Here is a 19590-nt window from a genome sequence, read left to right as displayed (position 1 = left end):
TTAAACTGCGTTTTAATAGGTTCTTTACATGAGCCGATGAAAACGCATAATTTGACGTTCTGTGGTACGCGGTTTTACATTCGACGATTTTGGCTGTCTTGATATTTTTAAAAATAAATCATATAGCAAAGTATTGGCAATGAAATAATATAAATCACTTTATTTTGTTTCACAAGTTTAAAGACGAAGTTAGAAAGAAAAGTTTAATAAGTATCAAAAAAAAAGAGAAACAAGCGAAAAGTATGTAAGCTCAGATAAAGAATACTTGGTCCTAGATGTAAAGGAATCAGTCCTATTATCTATCATCATTGTTATGACATTGACAATGACAATCATTCAACAAATAAATTGATTGTGATGTTAAAAGTATGAAAAGGAAGAGAAATTTCTAAAAAAATAACAAAACAATATAATATTATTAAAAAATGAAGTTAAATAATGCCGATGCTGCCGCCCGTTTGAATCCATGTTTGAAGGTTACGATTTATCTACTGTACGAACTTGACGATTTCGTTAATAATTTCTGTTTATTTTTCATTATATAATTTATTCAATTTAGGAGCAAAACCAATCTTATGAGTGTTTAAATAAGAATGGATACAACCAGGAAAAATGTGAAGCTTATTTTGACAACTATAACACCTGTAAAAAGTTTTGGGTAAGATTGGAATTTATGCAATTAATATCTGCTTGACTAAGACCTAGTTCTAATCTAGGCTAGAACTTTAGGGACATTGAGCAGACAATTTAATTCTTTTTTTTTTCAGAATCAAGTATCTAAGGACAGAAGAGCAAAAGGAATAAAACCTCATTTACCTGATGTGGAAGAAAGGGAAAAAGTAAAACAGGAATATATAAAATCTTGGGGGAATTAATATGATTACCATTTATAAATATATATGAACAAATATCACATTTTACTTTATGAGAATAATTCTGTAAGCAACTGTAATAAAACTACAAATTATTATTTAGTTTATTTTATTAACCTGTTACCCAACAATATTGCATACATTGTTCTCCAAACTAAATCATACATTAAAATAAGTAGATGTCAAGTGCTACTCTGGCTGCGCGGTAATTACGAAAAAACCTATTAAGTAGCCTATGTGTTCTTCCAAACTATGTTCTACATCAGTGGCAAATTTCATCAAGATCTGTTGAGCCATTTTTGTGATACCTTCAAACATCCATCCATCTAAATTTTCGCATATTAGATTGGTGAAACAACTTTAGGTTTTAGGTGTTCCATAAACATTTCTGGCCATTTAAATCTATATGGAAACAAAAAAAGTGTTTTTGTAAAACTTGTAAATATTATTTTAGTATACTTTGCAGTTATTTTATATCTATATATATATATGCCCCCTTCTCTTATAAAAAAAAAGTCGTGTTAGGTACACCATTTATAACTCAAGAACAGCTGAATCGATTTGACTGAAAATTGGTGGGCAGGTAGCTTAGAACCAGGAGACAGACATAGGATAATTTTTACCCCGTTTTCTATTTTTTTTTATTCCGCGCGGACGGAGTCGCGGGTAAAAGATAGTTATTAATAAAATAAGGAACATTTAAGGTACTGAGAGGCTTTCTCCCTTACAAGAGATTTCTTGGGAACAAGAGTTTCTCTCTTTTGGACATTGTCCATTGGATCCAGTCATAGACTAACTTCAACTGTAATTAATACAGGTATTATGACTGAAGATTCACCAAAACTTAGTAGAAATAAAACAAATAAACAGATTAAATAACATTTTATTTTGGGTTATTGTGTTCTCAAGCTAAAATGTGTTTAGCATGTGTTTTATCACTAAAGGGCTACAATCTTACAAAGGCAAATTGGTAATTTTTTATACCTACCTACAACAATCATGTACTTTTATTTTTATATTACATAAAATGATTTATGATTCAAAAAAATCTTTGGATAAATGTATAAAGAAAATTAATAATTGATACAATAGTTAAAAAATAAAATTTGTAATAATATTGTTAGTAATAACAAAAAAAAAAAAAAAAATTGGACATATTCACAATATGAGACATGATCTATTCAGACATTCAGGCACTTTGATTTGTAACATTAGCGTAACAAAATGGCGGTACAAGATTATTTAACTTAACAAATGAAAAAAAAAATACAATAAAACTCTTTAGTAAAAGAGATTCGTGCGAGATGTAACACAATCTTTGAGACAGCCATTTAAATAAAAAAAGAAATGTATTTAAAAATATTTTCCTTTGCTACGGTCAATGAGACTTGAATCTGATGACGTCATAGCTTATAAATTGCAGACTTCAGAGTATTAATTTGTAGTCACATGTTATGTACTCGGGTAGTATTTAATAATTACATACAAATTAGTATTAAATTAAATATTACACATATTAAAATTAATATAGACTTAATTTTAGAAAGTTAGAAACTTAGCTTAGACACAATTGATTAGCGATGAGTTTTCACTGCCAAAACACATGTGTGACAACATAATGTCATCCATTTTATTCCCTTTAACAAGATAGATAACAATATGCTTTTGTACATTATTTTTGACATTGAGAACTCAAAAAAAGTTGATCCTAAAAATATATATTTAGATACACTGGTATTGTAATACGAATCAAGGGTGTTGCTAAGGGTGCACTGGAGGGTTGCTACCCCTTAGAGAATCAAGAAAATGTAAAACTACTAAGAAATTAAAACATGCTTACAAATCCATGTAGAACATGGGTAGTTAGTTTTGATTTTAAAAACTACTTGTCATTTTTTTATTAAGGTGAATATACACTAGAGTATTTTCTCAAGCATTTCTATTTAATGTAACGTTTTAACGAATGATATAACACAGGTAAAAGAATAGTTTCCGAAGCACGTCTGGTTTGTGAAAGGTTGATACACAACAACATATAGAGCGGCTCGTTGTTTTGTTACAAGTAAATGCTCTAGTCTGTACCCACCTTTAAAAGAAATTACATGTTGATTAGAACTTCCTTGTATTTTAATTTAATAAAAAAAGGTTTTTTTACTACAATTTGAAAAAAAAAGATTAGCCAAATTTTTAATTAGTCATACTAGTTCTCTTACCTTTGAACGTAAATATATTTTATTATTAACTAACTAATGTGAATAAATAGCGGTATTAAAAATACTGAAGAAATTATATTAAAAAGCGGTGGACAAGACTTATATAAAACTTACATTATATGATTTGTATATTAGGTCCTTACATATGAAATTGGCGTTTTGTATGGGAGGAACAAAAAGTCGAATATTTTTTAATATAATATATTTAATTAATCAAAGTATGAACCAAATTTTTGTATGCACTTTTGCCATCTCATAGGTAGTTTATTGATCCCTTTACTAAAAAAACCAGTCGGACGGGAATCAATAAAATCTTTGAAGGCGATTTGGACTGCCCCATCGGAGTTGAATTTTTTCCCTTGCAAGAAGTTATCCAAATTTCGAAAAAAATGGTAATCTGTTGGAGCAAGGTCCGGGGAGTACGGAGGATGTCTTAGACTTTCCAATTGAAGCTCTTCTACTTTAGTAGCCGTCTGTTGCGCAGTGTGTGGTCTAGCGTTGTCGTGAAGCAGCAGTGGCGTGGAGCGATTGTCCAGCCTAGGTTGTTTAGCCGCTAGCTTTTCCATCATGGTTTGCAATTGCTGACAATAGACATCAGCCGTAATAGTCTGGCCAGATTTGAGAAAACTGTAATGAACAATACCGGCACTAGTCCATCAAACGCTTACAAGTAACTTTTTTGGGGTTAATTTTCGCTTGGGGCAGGATTTGGCTGGCTGGCCAGGATCCAACCATTGTGCTGAGCGCTTCCGATTATCGTAAAGAACCCATTTTTCATCACAGGTAATGATTCGGTTTAAAATACCTTCATTATTGTGCCGGTTCAGTAATGTAACGCAACAGTCGACGCGCGTTTGCCGGTTTGCTTCAGTCAATTCGTGAGGTACCCACCTTTCAAGCTTTTTAATCTTCCCAATTTGCTTCAAGTGAATTAAAACAGTTTTATCACTAACATCGCAGCCTGCAGCTAACTCGGACGTGGTTTGCGATGGATCCGCTTCCACAATAGCCTTCAACTCTTCATTATCAACTTGAGTCTCAGGCCGTCCACGGGGCTTGTTCTGCAGATCGAAATTTCCAGAACGAAAACGTTGGAACCAAAAACGAACTGTGTTTTCTTTTGCAACACGACCGCCATACACATCATTCACCCTTCGAGTCGTTTCCGCAGCACTAGTGCCACGGCGGAACTCGTACTCGTAAATAATGCGATATTTTAAGTTTTCCATTTTGTAAAATGAGTGACGCAAACAGAAAAAAACAGAAGAAAAAAAACAAATGAATGACGGTCATCGAACCACAAATACATGAGTCTATAGCTGTACAAATTTGAATTTGGAATTCCTTACCAAAGAGGAGAAATTCGTGATTAAAGTGGCCAGTACGAAAAACGCCAATTTCATATGTAAGGACCCAATATATTAAATAAAGTCAAAAGTTAAAAAAATACAATATTAGTTTTTTAGATTTCCTTGTGTACGAGGAACCTTAAAAAGTGCTAAACTAAAACTATTTTAAGATAATAAAATGTGACATGAGGTTACGAAATACTTGAATATCAATCTCTTTGAATAGAGATGACATCATTAAACTAAAATGACACTTCATCTTGTAGCTTACAACATCGCTGAAGTCAAAAATTGTCAGTTTTTACATTTGACTGTCATTACATGGACCTCATTATGTGTCTAAACATATTTCTAGACTAAATAGAGTATTTATTAAGGAATAACTAAAAAAAAAACACCGATTTCTTTTTAAATAGACAGTTTTTTTTGGTCTTCTGTAAAGTTGATAAAAATGACGTATGTGATGTTGTTAGGTAAAGAACGACTTGTCACTATATTGTCTGTTTCTATTTAAAGAGAATGAAAAGGATATCAATATGTATCAATATGTATTATTTACAATCAGAGGTACACGCTAACCTTCATAAACATATATAACATACTAGCTTTTACCCGCGACTCCGTCCGCACGGAATAAAAAATAGAAAACGGGGTAAAAATTATCCTATGTCCGTTTCCTGGTTCTGAGCTACCTGCTCACCAATTTTCAGCTAAATCAGTTCGACCGATCTTAAGTTATAAATAGTGTGACACGACTTTCTTTTATATATATAGATATACAGATATTAATAATTTATATTTTTTTCTTATGTATTAAAGTGCTGAAGCGTATATGTAGTTTTAATTCTAGCACAACCATTATTTTAGCGCGTACCTCAAAAAATAAAATAAAAAAAACAGTAAAATATCATAAAAAAAAGGACAATGCGTGCCGTAAACACTCAAAAATAATATCATGTACATGGAAATTAAAAAAAAAAACGGTAAAAAACTCAGAGAAAAAAAAAACAGAATAAACGCTTTCTTAAAAAAAAAACTATCGATGGTTTCGAAAAATGGCGGCGTTTTGTCATTTTATCTGTATTCTACTAAACTTATGAAATTACCGTTTTTTTTAATTTTTTCGATTTATAATTTCATTACACTCATGTACAGAATTATTTATAAATAACACAACATTAATAAACATGTACAAATTAACAATTTTAATGGTGGTAAATAAATTCTAACCTCAAATATTTTATTTATTATTATAATTTGTACATGTCATATTTAAAAAACACCGTGAACATTAAAAAAAAAAGTTGAAAATGCTTTTCATTCAAAAATTGTATTTAGACATTTACTACATAAAAAAAATATTTAAAAAACTATTTATGATCCTTCGAGTGTTAAACAAATTAATATTATTAAATGACAATTTGTTACTTTAAAACTTTTTTTTTTATTATTATTTACGACTACAACGAATTCATGATTTTTTTTTAATCAAAAAAAAAATTACTAAAAAAAAAAATTCGCGTAAAAATTATTGTATCAAATATATATTTTCATAGGTTATACGAGATTTACTATGTTTATATATTTATTAGCTGGTTTTTTAATAGATTTACTTTGGGTTTCTGAGATCATAATCACCATTTAAAACATATTGTTATTTCTGATTTGTCAAAGATAATATGTTTTATATAGAAACTAGCTGTCGCCCGCGACTCCGTCCGCGCGCAGTTAAAAAAAATGGGGGGGGGGTTATGAAAAATAGATGTTGGCCGATTCTCAGACCTACTCAATATGCTCACAAAATTTCATGAGAATCGGTCAAGCCGTTTCGGAGGAGTACGGTGACGAAAACTGTGACACGAGAATTTTATATATTAGATTATGTTCTCAGAAATTCACTGATAATTATATAAGATAGAATTAAGTTCTTGTAGTAATGTCAAAAATCAATCTTAATATATGTTTATAGTAAAACAAATTTCTCTGACCAGATGCACATTAGCGACCCTGTCAATATTAAAATATTACTAAATTGACATCCTATACTTTCTTGTCTAGTCTTGTCTTTCATTCTCTATGTCACTAGGTTTTGTATAATTTTTGACAACTAACAGGCCACAGTTTGTTAGATTAATTACAATTATGCTGACCGGGTCAGATAAGTTGATCGTACTATATCAAATTGAACTGTCACGGTGTTTATGTCATGTCATCTTAGCACGCATTGTCATCTAAGAGTCAATCTGTACGTTGCTTTATATGGAAACATCTTATTCTGAAATGATCGCACATTTGACGTACCTGGAAAAGAAAAAAAGTATTTAAAAAAAATTCAAGGCAACTTAAATCTCGGCGATTTTAGTCGCTAAGCGACTTATACAATGAATATATTGTTAATACTCACAACACAAGCGCCATAGTGCAGATGTGCGGCCACAGTGAATGTGGTCAGTGCGTAGAGCAGTTCTATCTCGTATGAGGGCAGTAGTACAGCTAATGCTGCGCACGCGCACAGCGGCCATACAAGTCCACACACAGCCTCACAGCGCTGTCCACTCATCTGACTCACTATCAGACGACACTGCAATCATACATATGTTTAAATGGATGGATGGATTAGAACTGCTTAACAGATCTCGTTTAAATTTGACATATATATAGAACATAGTCTGGAGGAACACATAGGTTACTTATAAAGTTTTTTTTACGCGTGACCGAAGTCGCGGGCGACTAATTTATATATATATATATATCTATATATATATAAAAGAAAGTCGTGTTAGTTACACCATTTATAACTCAAGAACGGCTGAATCGATTTGACTGAAAATTGGTGGGCAGGTAGCTTAGAACCAGGAAAAGGACATAGGATATTTTACCCCTAAAGCTAGTATGTTATAAATGAGAAAGTTTGAATGTTTTGTTACAAAGTAATCTTTAATATAGCTTAACGGGAAACTTACCGCAACATTACTGAACAAAGTTCCTATCAATAAGAAGACAGCTCTGAGATCGTAGTCCGGTAGTACAGAAGACTTATGTATCCACAGCGTGGTCACTGTGAAGATAGCTAGAATAGACCATAATGGTCGTAACGCCTCACTGAATGAACGCATCTTACCCGTACGTAGAGTGTACGATCTGTGAACGAATTATAAGTTTGAGGACTCTATTTAAACCGACAAAGATGTCTGATACGGAGGGCTAGAGTTAAACTAAATTATGACAGCACACTAGCGCCCCTCTATCAACCACAAAAAAGTCACAAGATAGTCTTTGTACTGTAGTGTTGGACCCCAAACTATTTTGGACAAGTGACCCCTTTTCCAAAATGAAATGTTACCTCAGACCCCCCATGGCCAAATGACCTACTTTTAAAATCAACCCACTTATTCATAATGGTCCGCTAACTTAAAACAGCTGTTACAGAGTGTTATTTTTCATTCTGACTTCGGTCAATAGAAAGCAGAATGACAATTAGCAATGCTTAGGCACGTCACACGGTGGTCTCAAATCGGATTTGAGGGACTTAGGGTCAAAGTGTTCGTTACCAGTTTTTTCTTTATGGAAATGAGTAGAGGACATCAACCCAAATAATAGTTGTCATGTACATTTTTTGCCTAAAGGTTGTAGTTTGGACAGAAAAAAATAATCATCGTTTTTTTTGTATGAAACGCATCAAAAAATGTTAAATTGTAGCTAAGCCCTGTTTGATCCCGCCTTCAAACCTTTTTTTTCTTAATCCCTGTCTAGTCTACTATCGTTACACATAGTAAACTTGCGCAACTAGCTGCTACTCTTCGAGATTAAACGATTTAAAAATTTGCAAAATCAGGATTATTTTTAAAATATTTATTTTGTATTTACATATTTTATTTGCACCTACTTTATAAAGAACTGAATAAAAATGTATTTAAACTATGATTATAATGTCAATATCAAACATAATATCAAAAACTAGTGTCTAAACTTACTCACTATTGCTATCACCATGTTGCAATTGCAATGTATCTACATCTTGAAATTTGATTTCTGACTCTGTCGAAAAAGGTAGCAGCTCTTTGGCTCTTGGCGATAGAACCATTGCATTTTGATTTCTCATACGAGGTCTTAGCGCTGAAATCTTCGGATCAGACGACAACCTTTATTTACTTCAACCTTTTTGAATTTTGATGGCTCCGAGTGTTTCTATTTCACCTCTTATACTAGTTCTTATAGCTGCCACTGTTGATTTTGTTTCTTTTGTTAATTAAAAAAAAATAGGACGACAATAGAACGTTGAAGACGGTCCGTCATTTTCCCAAACAATAGTTCCATCAGGTTTCTGCAGCCTTATTGGAACTAGACTAGCCATAAAAATACTAGTCATCAAATTCTTCATCTGACTCCTGTTTCCTGTTACTTTGACGGGAAGCTCCATCTAAGCATTGTTTGTTTCCCTAAAACTATCGAAGTGGCAATACATCAATTTTAGAGAGGCAGTGGGCGAAACTGGCTCTGAGCTGTATCCGTCATATTATTAAGCTTAAGCAAGCCAAATTACAGTGTTATCCAGACAAAGAAGACAAGACAATTACTAATGAAGGAGCATCCATTAAACTTCAAGCCCCTGCGGAACTTGACAGTATCATGACTTCTGGATGTACTTGCTTTTGACTTGGACTCTACTGCAGAATTACAGCTTATTAGTAAATGGGGCTTAGATGGAGCTTCCCGTCAAAGTAACTACAAACAGAAGTCAGATGAAGAATTTGATGACTAGTATTTTTATGGCTAGTCTAGTTCCAATAAGGCTGCAGAAATCTGATGGAAGTATTGTTTGGGAAAATGACCGACCGTCTTCAACGTTCTATTGTCGTCCTATTTTTTTTTTAATTTACAAAAGAAACAAAATCAACAGTGGCAGCTATAAGAACTAGTATAAGAGGTGAAATAGAAACACTCGGAGCCATCAAAATTCAAAAAGGTTGAAGTAAATAAAGGTTGTCGTCTGATCCGAAGATTTCAGCGCTAAGACCTCGTATGAGAAATCAAAATGCAATGGTTCTATCGCCAAGAGCCAAAGAGCTGCTACCTTTTTCGACAGAGTCAGAAATCAAATTTCAAGATGTAGATACATTGCAATTGCAACATGGTGATAGCAATAGTGAGTAAGTTTAGACACTAGTTTTTGATATTATGTTTGATATTGACATTATAATCATAGTTTAAATACATTTTTATTCAGTTCTTTATAAAGTAGGTGCAAATAAAATATGTAAATACAAAATAAATATTTTAAAAATAATCCTGATTTTGCAAATTTTTAAATCGTTTAATCTCGAAGAGTAGCAGCTAGTTGCGCAAGTTTACTATGTGTAACGATAGTAGACTAGACAGGGATTAAGAAAAAAAAGGTTTGAAGGCGGGATCAAACAGGGCTTAGCTACAATTTAACATTTTTTGATGCGTTTCATACAAAAAAAACGATGATTATTTTTTTCTGTCCAAACTACAACCTTTAGGCAAAAAATGTACATGACAACTATTATTTGGGTTGATGTCCTCTACTCATTTCCATAAAGAAAAAACTGGTAACGAACACTTTGACCCTAAGTCCTTCAAATCCGATTTGAGACCACCGTGCGTCATTTAGAAAATTCTTTACAAAAACAGCATTTTGATACGTAAAGGTTTGTTACCCCTGGCTTAGTTTAGGAGTTGATATCAAATGAATAATTTAGTACATAGAATGTAGTTATGTACGAATAATTGGATAAAATAGTATATAGATTTAAGAATTGTGGGCTTAAAGTATTAGTAAAGTTAAACAAGGATATCTGATCCACTGAGGTGTTGCTATCTCGTTTAATTCTGTCAAAAAAATAAATAAAACCAGTATGGGAATAAAAGAAAAAACATGACATGACAGCTACAGTACAAAAAGGATCTTTTTGACGTGAAACATCTATAGGATCACTTGTAAACCGAATTGTTGGCGTGGCGACGCTTGCCGTGGCGACGGGTCGCCACGCTATACTAAGGTATACACATATATACATATATATATTTTATTTTAATAATATTTAATATTATTTATTATTATTATTCATTCATTCGTTCCTTCCTTCATTCATTCCTTTCTTCCTTCATTCATTCATTCCTTCCTTCATTCATTCCTTCCTTCATTCATTCCTTTCTTCCTTCATTCATTCCTTCCTTCATTCATTCCTTTCTTCCTTCATTCATTCCTTCCTTCATTCATTCCTTTCTTCCTTCATTCATTCCTTCCTTCATTCATTCCTTTCTTTCTTCATTCATTCATTCCTTCCTTCCTTCATTCATTCCTTTCTTCCTTCATTCATTCCTTTCCTTCCTTCCTTCATTCGTTCATCCATTCATTCATTCATTCCATTCCTTCATTCATTAATCCATTCATTCACTCATTCATTCATTCATTTATTTATTTAATATTTTATGCATATTACTTGTACACACACGATGTTTCACATCTGCCAGGCGTCCCATGACGGCTCACAAGTTTTTTTTTTTAAAAGGATTTAAAAACACTTTTTGACATCGACAGGAGGGCGTTAGTGTGTTATTATGATTTAGTTTGGATTATGTCCACCGAGTCACATATCCTTGTTTATACATGTTTGAATCTCTCTCTCTCGTTTGAATGAACGAATGAATTAATGAATCTGTATGTTGAACTGTAGTAGAATTGGATGGAGTAATTACTCACCTGTAAGTATTATAAAGTGCGACTGGCAGATTTGTGAATATTCCCGTACCATATATGAGCCATTCGAAGCCATTGGCCAGAGTATAATTGCCAAATATGTACCGTTTGTAGTACCCTGTGCCGTGAACACCAGTCCATACAAACAGGATGGTTGAAGCCTTGAATATACAGGGTGGTTTTTTAGATAAAAATACAGGATGTTTTCATAATTCCAAAAGATATACAGAGTGTTTTTATAATGCAAAAATTAATGTAATTGTATAGTTTTAGCCTATCATTTTTCTTTACAGATTTTTATACTATTTGACTACTTATCTTTGTATATTTTGTATACAAAATATTGTCCTCTAATCTCAATGTTAATATGAAGGAGACATAGGATACTTTTTATCCGGTTTTTATGTGACATAAAAAGTTTGTTTTTAATTTCGCGCGAATGAAGTTGGGGGTATAATTATTTATATATTTTCAAGTATATAATGAAAATGTACATACCCACATGCTGAAGTCATACCCCCAAGGCAGGAAGAGTACCCCAGTGTTGTACTTCTCCCAGTGGCTCAAGTAGAAGTTGAGGAGTAGGTTCCACATCACATAGTACATTCTGGAATTAATAAATAATTATTTTATTATTTAATTACTAAAGTAGAAATAAAGGTTAACCATACAAGAACTGTTTCGAGAATTTGTTACAGATAAATTATATGTGACGATTGTAATTTTCAGTCCGTGTATGGCATCATGTACTGACCGTTAGACTAGAAGTTTGGAATGACTAAAAGTATACCAGCTTTAAGAATAAATAAGACCATAAAAACAGATATATCTGGCATGTTTTTTTTTAAATATTAATAAAGCTTATGTGTGCTTCCAGACTATGTTCTACATTTGTGCTAAATTCCACAGATTCATTGAACTGTTCTGGAGATACCTTTTAATAAACATCCATCCATACATTCGTAATTACATTAGCAAGATAGTAGATTATTTATGAAATCTAGTACAAAAATCAGTTCAATGAAATTATCGTAATCATTATTTGACTAACTTTAGCACTAAATACAGATAATCAATAAATCTTCAAGGCTAAATATATTATAATTTTATACATTACGATAAATGTCTTAAAGGCTAAAGATGATTTGGTCATATTTGGTACATTCAAAACAAAATTATCAAAACGTAATTTTTTTAAGACCGTCGGTGGCTCAGAGGTTAAGCACTTAACTTGCAATCAGCATATACTGTGTTTGAATCCCGCTATGTACCAATGTGTTTTTCGATTTACATATGTACATTTATCCGACGTTCTTACGTTGAAGGAAAACATTGTGATGCTGCACATATCTGAGAAGAAATTCATAGATATGTGTGAAGTCAACCCGTACTTGGCTGTGGTTGACTATGTCCTTGTCACTCCTAACTTAGTGTGGGCACTGAACCCTTCAGTGGGGACGTATAGTGAGCTGATGATGAATTTTTTTAATACTACTAGTCAGGAAAAGCACAAAGGCTACTCAATTTTTTTTCAAGTGGACAAAGTCGCGGGCAACAGGTAGTAGACTATATTAATCTTATAAAGATGAAAGATTTAATTGTTTGCATTGAATAGGCTGGGTGACATCTTACTTCTTACTAATTTTATAAATGAAAATGTTTAGATGAATGGATGGATGTTTGTTTGAAGTTATCTATGGAACGGCTTTTTTTTTAAATTTCGCGTGAATGAATTCGCTGGCAACGGCAAGTACAATATACTTTACCTAATAGGTGGTATAGAGAAGTCCCATCGTCCAAATATAGAGTAGAGACAGGCAGGTATGAAGAAAACTGAATAAGAATCAAGACCATGGTCGAAAAGTTCTCCTAATGGTCCAGATGTCTGCGTTCTTCTAGCCTGTTTACCATCGATACCATCTAGAAAGGAAATAATACAATAAAAATCTTTGAAATATATATGGTAGGTAGATCCGACTAGAGAAATCGGTCATGGCGACCTCCGGCTAAATGCTATTAATAAAAAAATATCTAATTAAAACAAATATTTAAAATATTTCCCGTTAAAAAATAGTCAAAATTACATAATGGTTACCTAGTATTTTTGTAAAATGTATTTCAGTTTAAATCCTAAACTCCATGTAAAGTATTAAGGGCAACCTTTAAACATCTTATAAAGACTTACGTATTGAAGAAGCCTCATAATAAAGGCTTATTTTATAAGATTCTGTCTTACATTCTTTTGCTTTAAAAAAACTTTTTCAATCTGTTTTTTTTTTCAAGAATAATATAACATGGTTTTAGTGTTAGCTAGCTGTTGCCCGAGACTGTCCGCGCGGCATTAAAAAACGTAGTAAGTAACCTATGTGTTCTTTTAGACTATGTTCTACGTCTACTTAGATCTACTTACGTTTACAATGTATCTCAACAACAACAAAACTCACGCCAGTAACACAGAAGGGTAAGCAGAGACAATATGTCTCCGAGATACAAAATAATTAAATCTGTATTTAGGTCATTTACTAAGCACCAAGTAGTATAAATAAATCACGTGAATCAGTATCTTTTATCGTTCATCTGACATCAAAAGCAACGTTTTATTTACCTATACTTGTATATGTTATCTATTTAGATGAACAAATATATGACAGGGGAAGAGACTTTATCAGAAAACAAGATACATCTACTAATATTATAAATACGAATGTTTAGATGGATGGATGTTTATTGGAACGAAGTTCCTTATCGCGCGTTGTGAAAGGGGGCTAGACGGAAAAAATTCTTACGAAAAGTTGTCACGACACTTTTTGCTATAGACGAATGAGCGCTACTTCACCATGGCAACGACGTGACAATATATAACGAAAATTCATAGAAATAAAATATACTTCTTGTGAAGACTTAAGTTTTTTATTCATAGAATAAACATTGGTTCCTTCACTAATTAATTGAAAGGAACTTCGTTCCATCCGGGTGTCCCTTGACACCTCTCAAGTTTTTAGAAGATATCTCCGGAACGGCTCAACGGATCTTAATGAAATTTGGCACAGATGTAGAACATAATCAGAAAGAACACACTACTTATTACGTTTTTTTTCAACACCGCGCGGACGGATTCGCGAGCGACAAGTAGTTCTTCTATAAATGTTGGTTTACAGATACATCCGTACCAAAATACATTATCTTATTTGGTTTCATTTTTCAAAGAAAACTTATGGAATGTTTAGGTAATGGAAACCCACTGTGAAAACTGACGACTTCTATATACAAACTTGATCCTTTACATCTTATATACCTATATATAAAAGAAAGTTGTGTTAGTTACACTATTTATAACTCAAGAACGGCTGAATCGATTTGACTGAAAATTGGTGGGCAGGTAGCTTAGAACCAGGAAACGGACATAGGATAATTTTTACCCCGTTTTCTATTTTTTTTTTTATTCCGCGCGGACGGAGTCGCGGGTAAAAGCTAGTACTTTATAAAGATGAAAGATTTGTATGTTTGCATTGAATAGGCTACGTAACTACTAAATTTATTTGAAACATTCTTTCCTAGTTGGGATAGTGTATGACGGGTGACGTAGACTATATTTATTCTTGTTTTTTTTTAATTCAGCGCAGTCGAAGTCGCGGACAACTTCTAGTTATTGGACAAAAAAATTTACACTGTAAATTTATTCCAATTTCATGTATAATAAACAACTATTAAAGATAATTACTTTTCAAATTCTTCCATCACGTTAATAACCTTGAACATCTGATACTAAAAAACAATCTTTAAATTATACCAACTTACCCAAAGTATAAGCGAGGAACAGGAACGCGGCGAGTAAATACCATAACTTTTGTGGTATTACTTCAGGATGCCCGTTCAGAGGTTGGTCAGGATTGGTTAAGTTGTGGACCGAAGTACTTGCAGCGGTGTAGTCATAGTCGTAATAAGAGAGGAGAACGAAATCGAAGACAGTGAGAAGAAATCCGACGAATGTAAGGACGTTCGGTGCTACCCATCGTGGTACCAGCTGGAGATAAAAAATACATATACCTTTTGATAGTAACTTAGTTTTATGATCAATGCTACTTCGATTTTCACAGCGCGATTAGGTGGCATTGAAAGTGTTATTTGATAGATAAGTTATCATATAGATGAAGCAATAACACATTTCTAGATAATTTTAACCCTTTCACTGCTGTCTAATTATAATAAGCCAACATTGCTAGTTATTTTTAAGGTTACAAATAAATTTTTGAATTGAACTTAAGGCGACCTTTATTTATACTTGTATAAGGGATGAATTTTCAATACAATTTCTTATAAGGTTTTCAGGCATATTTGATATAACGCTTTAAAATGAAATCAATTCCTACGAAAGCGTTATGCTGAATAATAATAACCGCGTTGAATGATTTAAAAATCATGTATATGTTGCAGTCATCTGGTTAAATCTGCTATTTGATTATATGACTAGCGCGTTCATTGAATGGCGAAATTTAATTGAATGACTAGGACCGAACGTTGATTGAACGATTTATCAGTATTACTTTACTTTATTAAATAAAACTGATCCTGTGATTTGTGATTTTTAGTTTTTTTTACCTTATCCCTCATTTTACAAGGTGACAAGGACTTAAGTTAGCAATTTCTGGAGTCTCAGAGACTCCCATATTTAAATAAATTACTTTTGAAAAAATATATTTTTAACCTATCTTAAGACTTAAAATCTATATACAGTCAAAATCTGTTATAACGACATCGAAGGGACTACTCATATTGAGTCGTAAAAACCGATAGTTGTAACAACCGGTGACAGGTATTAATAGGAAAGATATGTATATAACATTCAGCCAGGACCTTTGATTTTGGTCAATTTAACCGGTATGTTGTTCTAAACGATGTCGCCATAAACGGTTTTGACTGTATATATAAAAGAAAGTCGTGTTAGTTACACTATTTATAACTCAAGAACGGCTGAATCGATTTGACTGAAAATTGGTGGGCAGGTAGCTTAGAACCAGGAAACGGACATAGGATAATTTTTACCACGTTTTCTATTTTTTATTCCGCGCGGACGGAGTCGCGGGTAAAAGTTAGTACAATATAAAATCATAATAAGGTGTGTCATGTACTCATTTTTGTTATCTAAAGTAAGTTACCTTTTAAGTTGCGAACTTATGGTCACCCCAAACAGACATTACAAAGTCAACTATATCCCAACAACGTCTTGACGTTCAGTCAAGACGTTGAACGTTACATTAAACAACTTGACGAGTTGTGCTTCAGTCATTTAATTAAATGTCGTCATTAAATGAACGCGCTAGTCATACAATCAAATAGCAGATTCAACCAGATGACTGCGACATATACATCTTGATCTACCGGTTTTTCAACTTACGAAGTAAACTACGAATCACATACGTCTGATAAATTCTACTTTATTTAAATAATCTTACTAATATTATAAATGCTATGTTTGGAGGCATCTCTAGAACGGCTCAACGGATCCGGATGAAATTTGGCTTAGTTATAGAACTAGTCTGAGAAATTACTATGTGTTAGTCTACTAATATAATACACTAGCTTTTACCCGCGACTCCGTCCGCGCGGAATAAAAAATAGAAAACGGGGTAAAAATTATCCTATGTCCGTTTCCTGGTTCTAAGCTACGTGCCCACCAATTTTCAGTCAAATGGATTCAGCCTTTCTTGAGTTATAAATAGTGTAACTAACACGACTTTCTTTTATATATATAGATAGATGCCAATATTTAAATGGATGGATGTTTGTTTGAAAGTATCTCTAGAACGACTAAATGGATCTCATTGAAGAACTATCTGGAAAAGTCTGGAAGAAAACACATTGGCTACTTTTTATGTTTTTTTTTTAATTCTGCGAGGACAGAGTACTACAGCTAGTGTGATATAACTTATTAAAATTCTAAACTATTTAAAAGTAAAGGTCAAGAGGTTAAGATTTTTTGTTATTAATATCAACTATTACTTGGTATACAAATCATGTTAAAGTTATGTTTCCCATACAGCAAAGAAGGTTGTAACGATCTCGTTCTAAAAATAATATTATATGAAAACATATTCGTAGCTTGAATATTTCTATCGATGAACTCAGTCTGTTTATTTCAATCGATACACGTGTAAAAGTAAAGACCTCATTTCCACTAGCGCGTATTCCTGTGCGACTAGTTTCTGGATGCGGTCGCGACTGACATAAAAATGAGTCGCGCGAGTGGAAAATGCCCCTAACCTAATAACTACGCCAATACTTTTGCAGCAACATTCCCAAGGTTTCGACTAAATTATTTCTACTGGAATGCGGTAGTTGTGACGTAACGGATTGTAAAGTGCCGCATGATTAAAAAAAAAAAGTAAAATCTATTTTTCATAAAATACAGGATGTACAATGGATTATAAAAAAAAGAAAAAGGTAAAATCTATTTTTCATATACAGGGTGTACAATGGATTCTACAGATTTCTTATTAATAAATCAAGTGTTATTTACGATTAAGGAATCTATGATTCCATTGTACACGACTTTTCAGGACATCCTGTATACACATAGAGTTAGGCACAATCTAGTGAAAATACACATGTACAATATCACGATAAAATATTAAAAATTATAACGATAAAGGTTTCGAGTAAATTACTACAGTAAATTACACAATGAACATACAGCATGCTATAAATCAATTTAATATATACTTTATTCCTATGAACATAAGGTACACATTCAGTTGTACATCGTTATCAAAAATGGCGCGACTTTTACAGAATCGCACGATATTTACGCAATAGATAAAGCGATAACTATTGATATGTTCAATGTGCACATGTTTGTACGTCAATCAATTAAAATCACTAGTAATAAAAAATGAATCATATTTTTTTTCTTCGATAAATGGACAAAAAGCAGTGTCTATCTTATTGTATTATCTGTGCTATATTAAAAGTTAGAAGCTTTTAGTCAGCTAACATGTGTCCCGACCGAAGGCCTTGAGCCTTCCATAAGTTAGGGAGAACTATGCCTTACTATTAAAAAAATAGACAGCAAACTTCCTATAATTCTTAGCAGACCCCAAACAATATCTTCTGATTAATTAATTACTGAATTCATCATAAATCTATGGTTAATCCTAGCTTGATAAAACTCTAATTGTTAGCTGTCGATTTGTTGTCACAACTCAGGCAGACTGCGAGACAATAATATTAAACCAACAACCCAAACCAAGAACATTCAAAACTGCAAATTGAGTCAAACTCATTGAAAAACCCTGTTCTAAAAAAAAAAATTCAGTCGAATTGATAACCTCCTTCTTTTTGAAGTCGGCTAAAAATAATTAGTTTCAACACTGGCCTTAAATTTTTTAAAACATTATAAATATTAGTTTGGTCAGCTATAAATATAAAAAAAGAAGCTATTAATTTGTAGAACTAGAAATATCTATAAATACTTGAAACTTCTGAATTTTGTTTAGTTTCCATTTTTTTTAATACCACAAAGCAGGATAATATTTTTTTAATGCCCATGTATTAATTCCGAACTGTATCCTAAACGGTCGACTTAATTTGAGTTTTTTTTAAATCATTTTCAAATTTAATAAATATGTAACTTACCTCTACAACTTTATTCCAAAATGGGTGCATAACATAAACACTTAAGGGACTTGTGTCTTTTGCCATATACTGAAAAAAAAAACAGATTGTTGTAATGCTTCTAATAAATTACTAGATACAAGTTTTATGATATAAAATTAATTAAAATTAAAATACCGGTAGGCGTCGTTAATTTAACATCAATTAAATTAATTTCAGTAAAATCATACTTATTCCATCTTTAAAAATAATATACAATCGAAAAACAAATGAACAACATAGAGCTAGGAAACTTGAGACTTAGATGGTACAATTGTGAGTCTTTTGTAATAAGCAGGAAGAGAATTTCTTCATAAATTCGAAAGTACAATCATTTTAATGCTGCGTAAAAAATCGATTAGTTTTAGGTTATATCACGGTAGTTTCCTGTTATTGAGAAACAGTCTTTGATTCAAATATCAATAAATTAATGAAAATTTACCTTGTAATTATCGAAGCCTTCTAGGTGTTCCCTAGTGAGATATTTATAGTTAAACATTTTTATAATTTTTAAATAAACACCTATGAAACTAATTGTATAAAATTTGTCTTTATTATGTTATAATATACATTTTAGTGATTAAAATAACTTATAAATGGCATCACTCTGTTCAGTAACAATAATTGTAATTGATAATTAAATACGCCACTTTATTAAATTCATATCAGACCACCCTTTTGAATGTGTTAAACATAATTACTGTTCGGCTTCGGCAGCTTGGTCATTGGCTGTATTCTGTTAAACCGTGTGAATAGAATACGTAACGGTGATGTCACAAATG

General features: G+C 32.4%; 2 protein-coding genes across 2 annotated transcripts; one reads left to right on the top strand and one right to left on the bottom strand.

The window, feature by feature from the left end:
• The first annotated feature begins 313 nt into the window (after positions 1-313).
• On the top strand, positions 314-934 carry LOC106711926 (coiled-coil-helix-coiled-coil-helix domain-containing protein 7). Its single transcript, XM_014504346.2, has 3 exons — positions 314-476; positions 560-658; positions 768-934. Exons 1-3 carry the CDS (start codon positions 426-428, stop codon positions 873-875), a joined length of 258 nt encoding a protein of 85 aa, XP_014359832.2. The 5' UTR covers positions 314-425; the 3' UTR covers positions 876-934.
• Positions 935-6292: 5358 nt separating this feature from the next.
• Positions 6293-19350, bottom strand: LOC106707566 (ethanolaminephosphotransferase 1). The gene is made up of 9 exons (XM_045684479.1): positions 19251-19350; positions 18791-18859; positions 14957-15182; positions 12925-13078; positions 11657-11765; positions 11162-11319; positions 7398-7575; positions 6839-7015; positions 6293-6735 (listed from the first exon to the last, which is right to left on the bottom strand). Exons 1-9 carry the CDS (start codon positions 19305-19307, stop codon positions 6673-6675), a joined length of 1191 nt encoding a protein of 396 aa, XP_045540435.1. The 5' UTR covers positions 19308-19350; the 3' UTR covers positions 6293-6672.
• Positions 19351-19590: the final 240 nt, after the last annotated feature.

Source organism: Papilio machaon, chromosome 26 (genome assembly GCF_912999745.1).
Source record: "Papilio machaon chromosome 26, ilPapMach1.1, whole genome shotgun sequence".
Classification (NCBI taxonomy): Eukaryota; Metazoa; Arthropoda; class Insecta; order Lepidoptera; family Papilionidae; genus Papilio; species Papilio machaon.
This window is presented reverse-complemented; position numbering and strand designations above follow the sequence as displayed.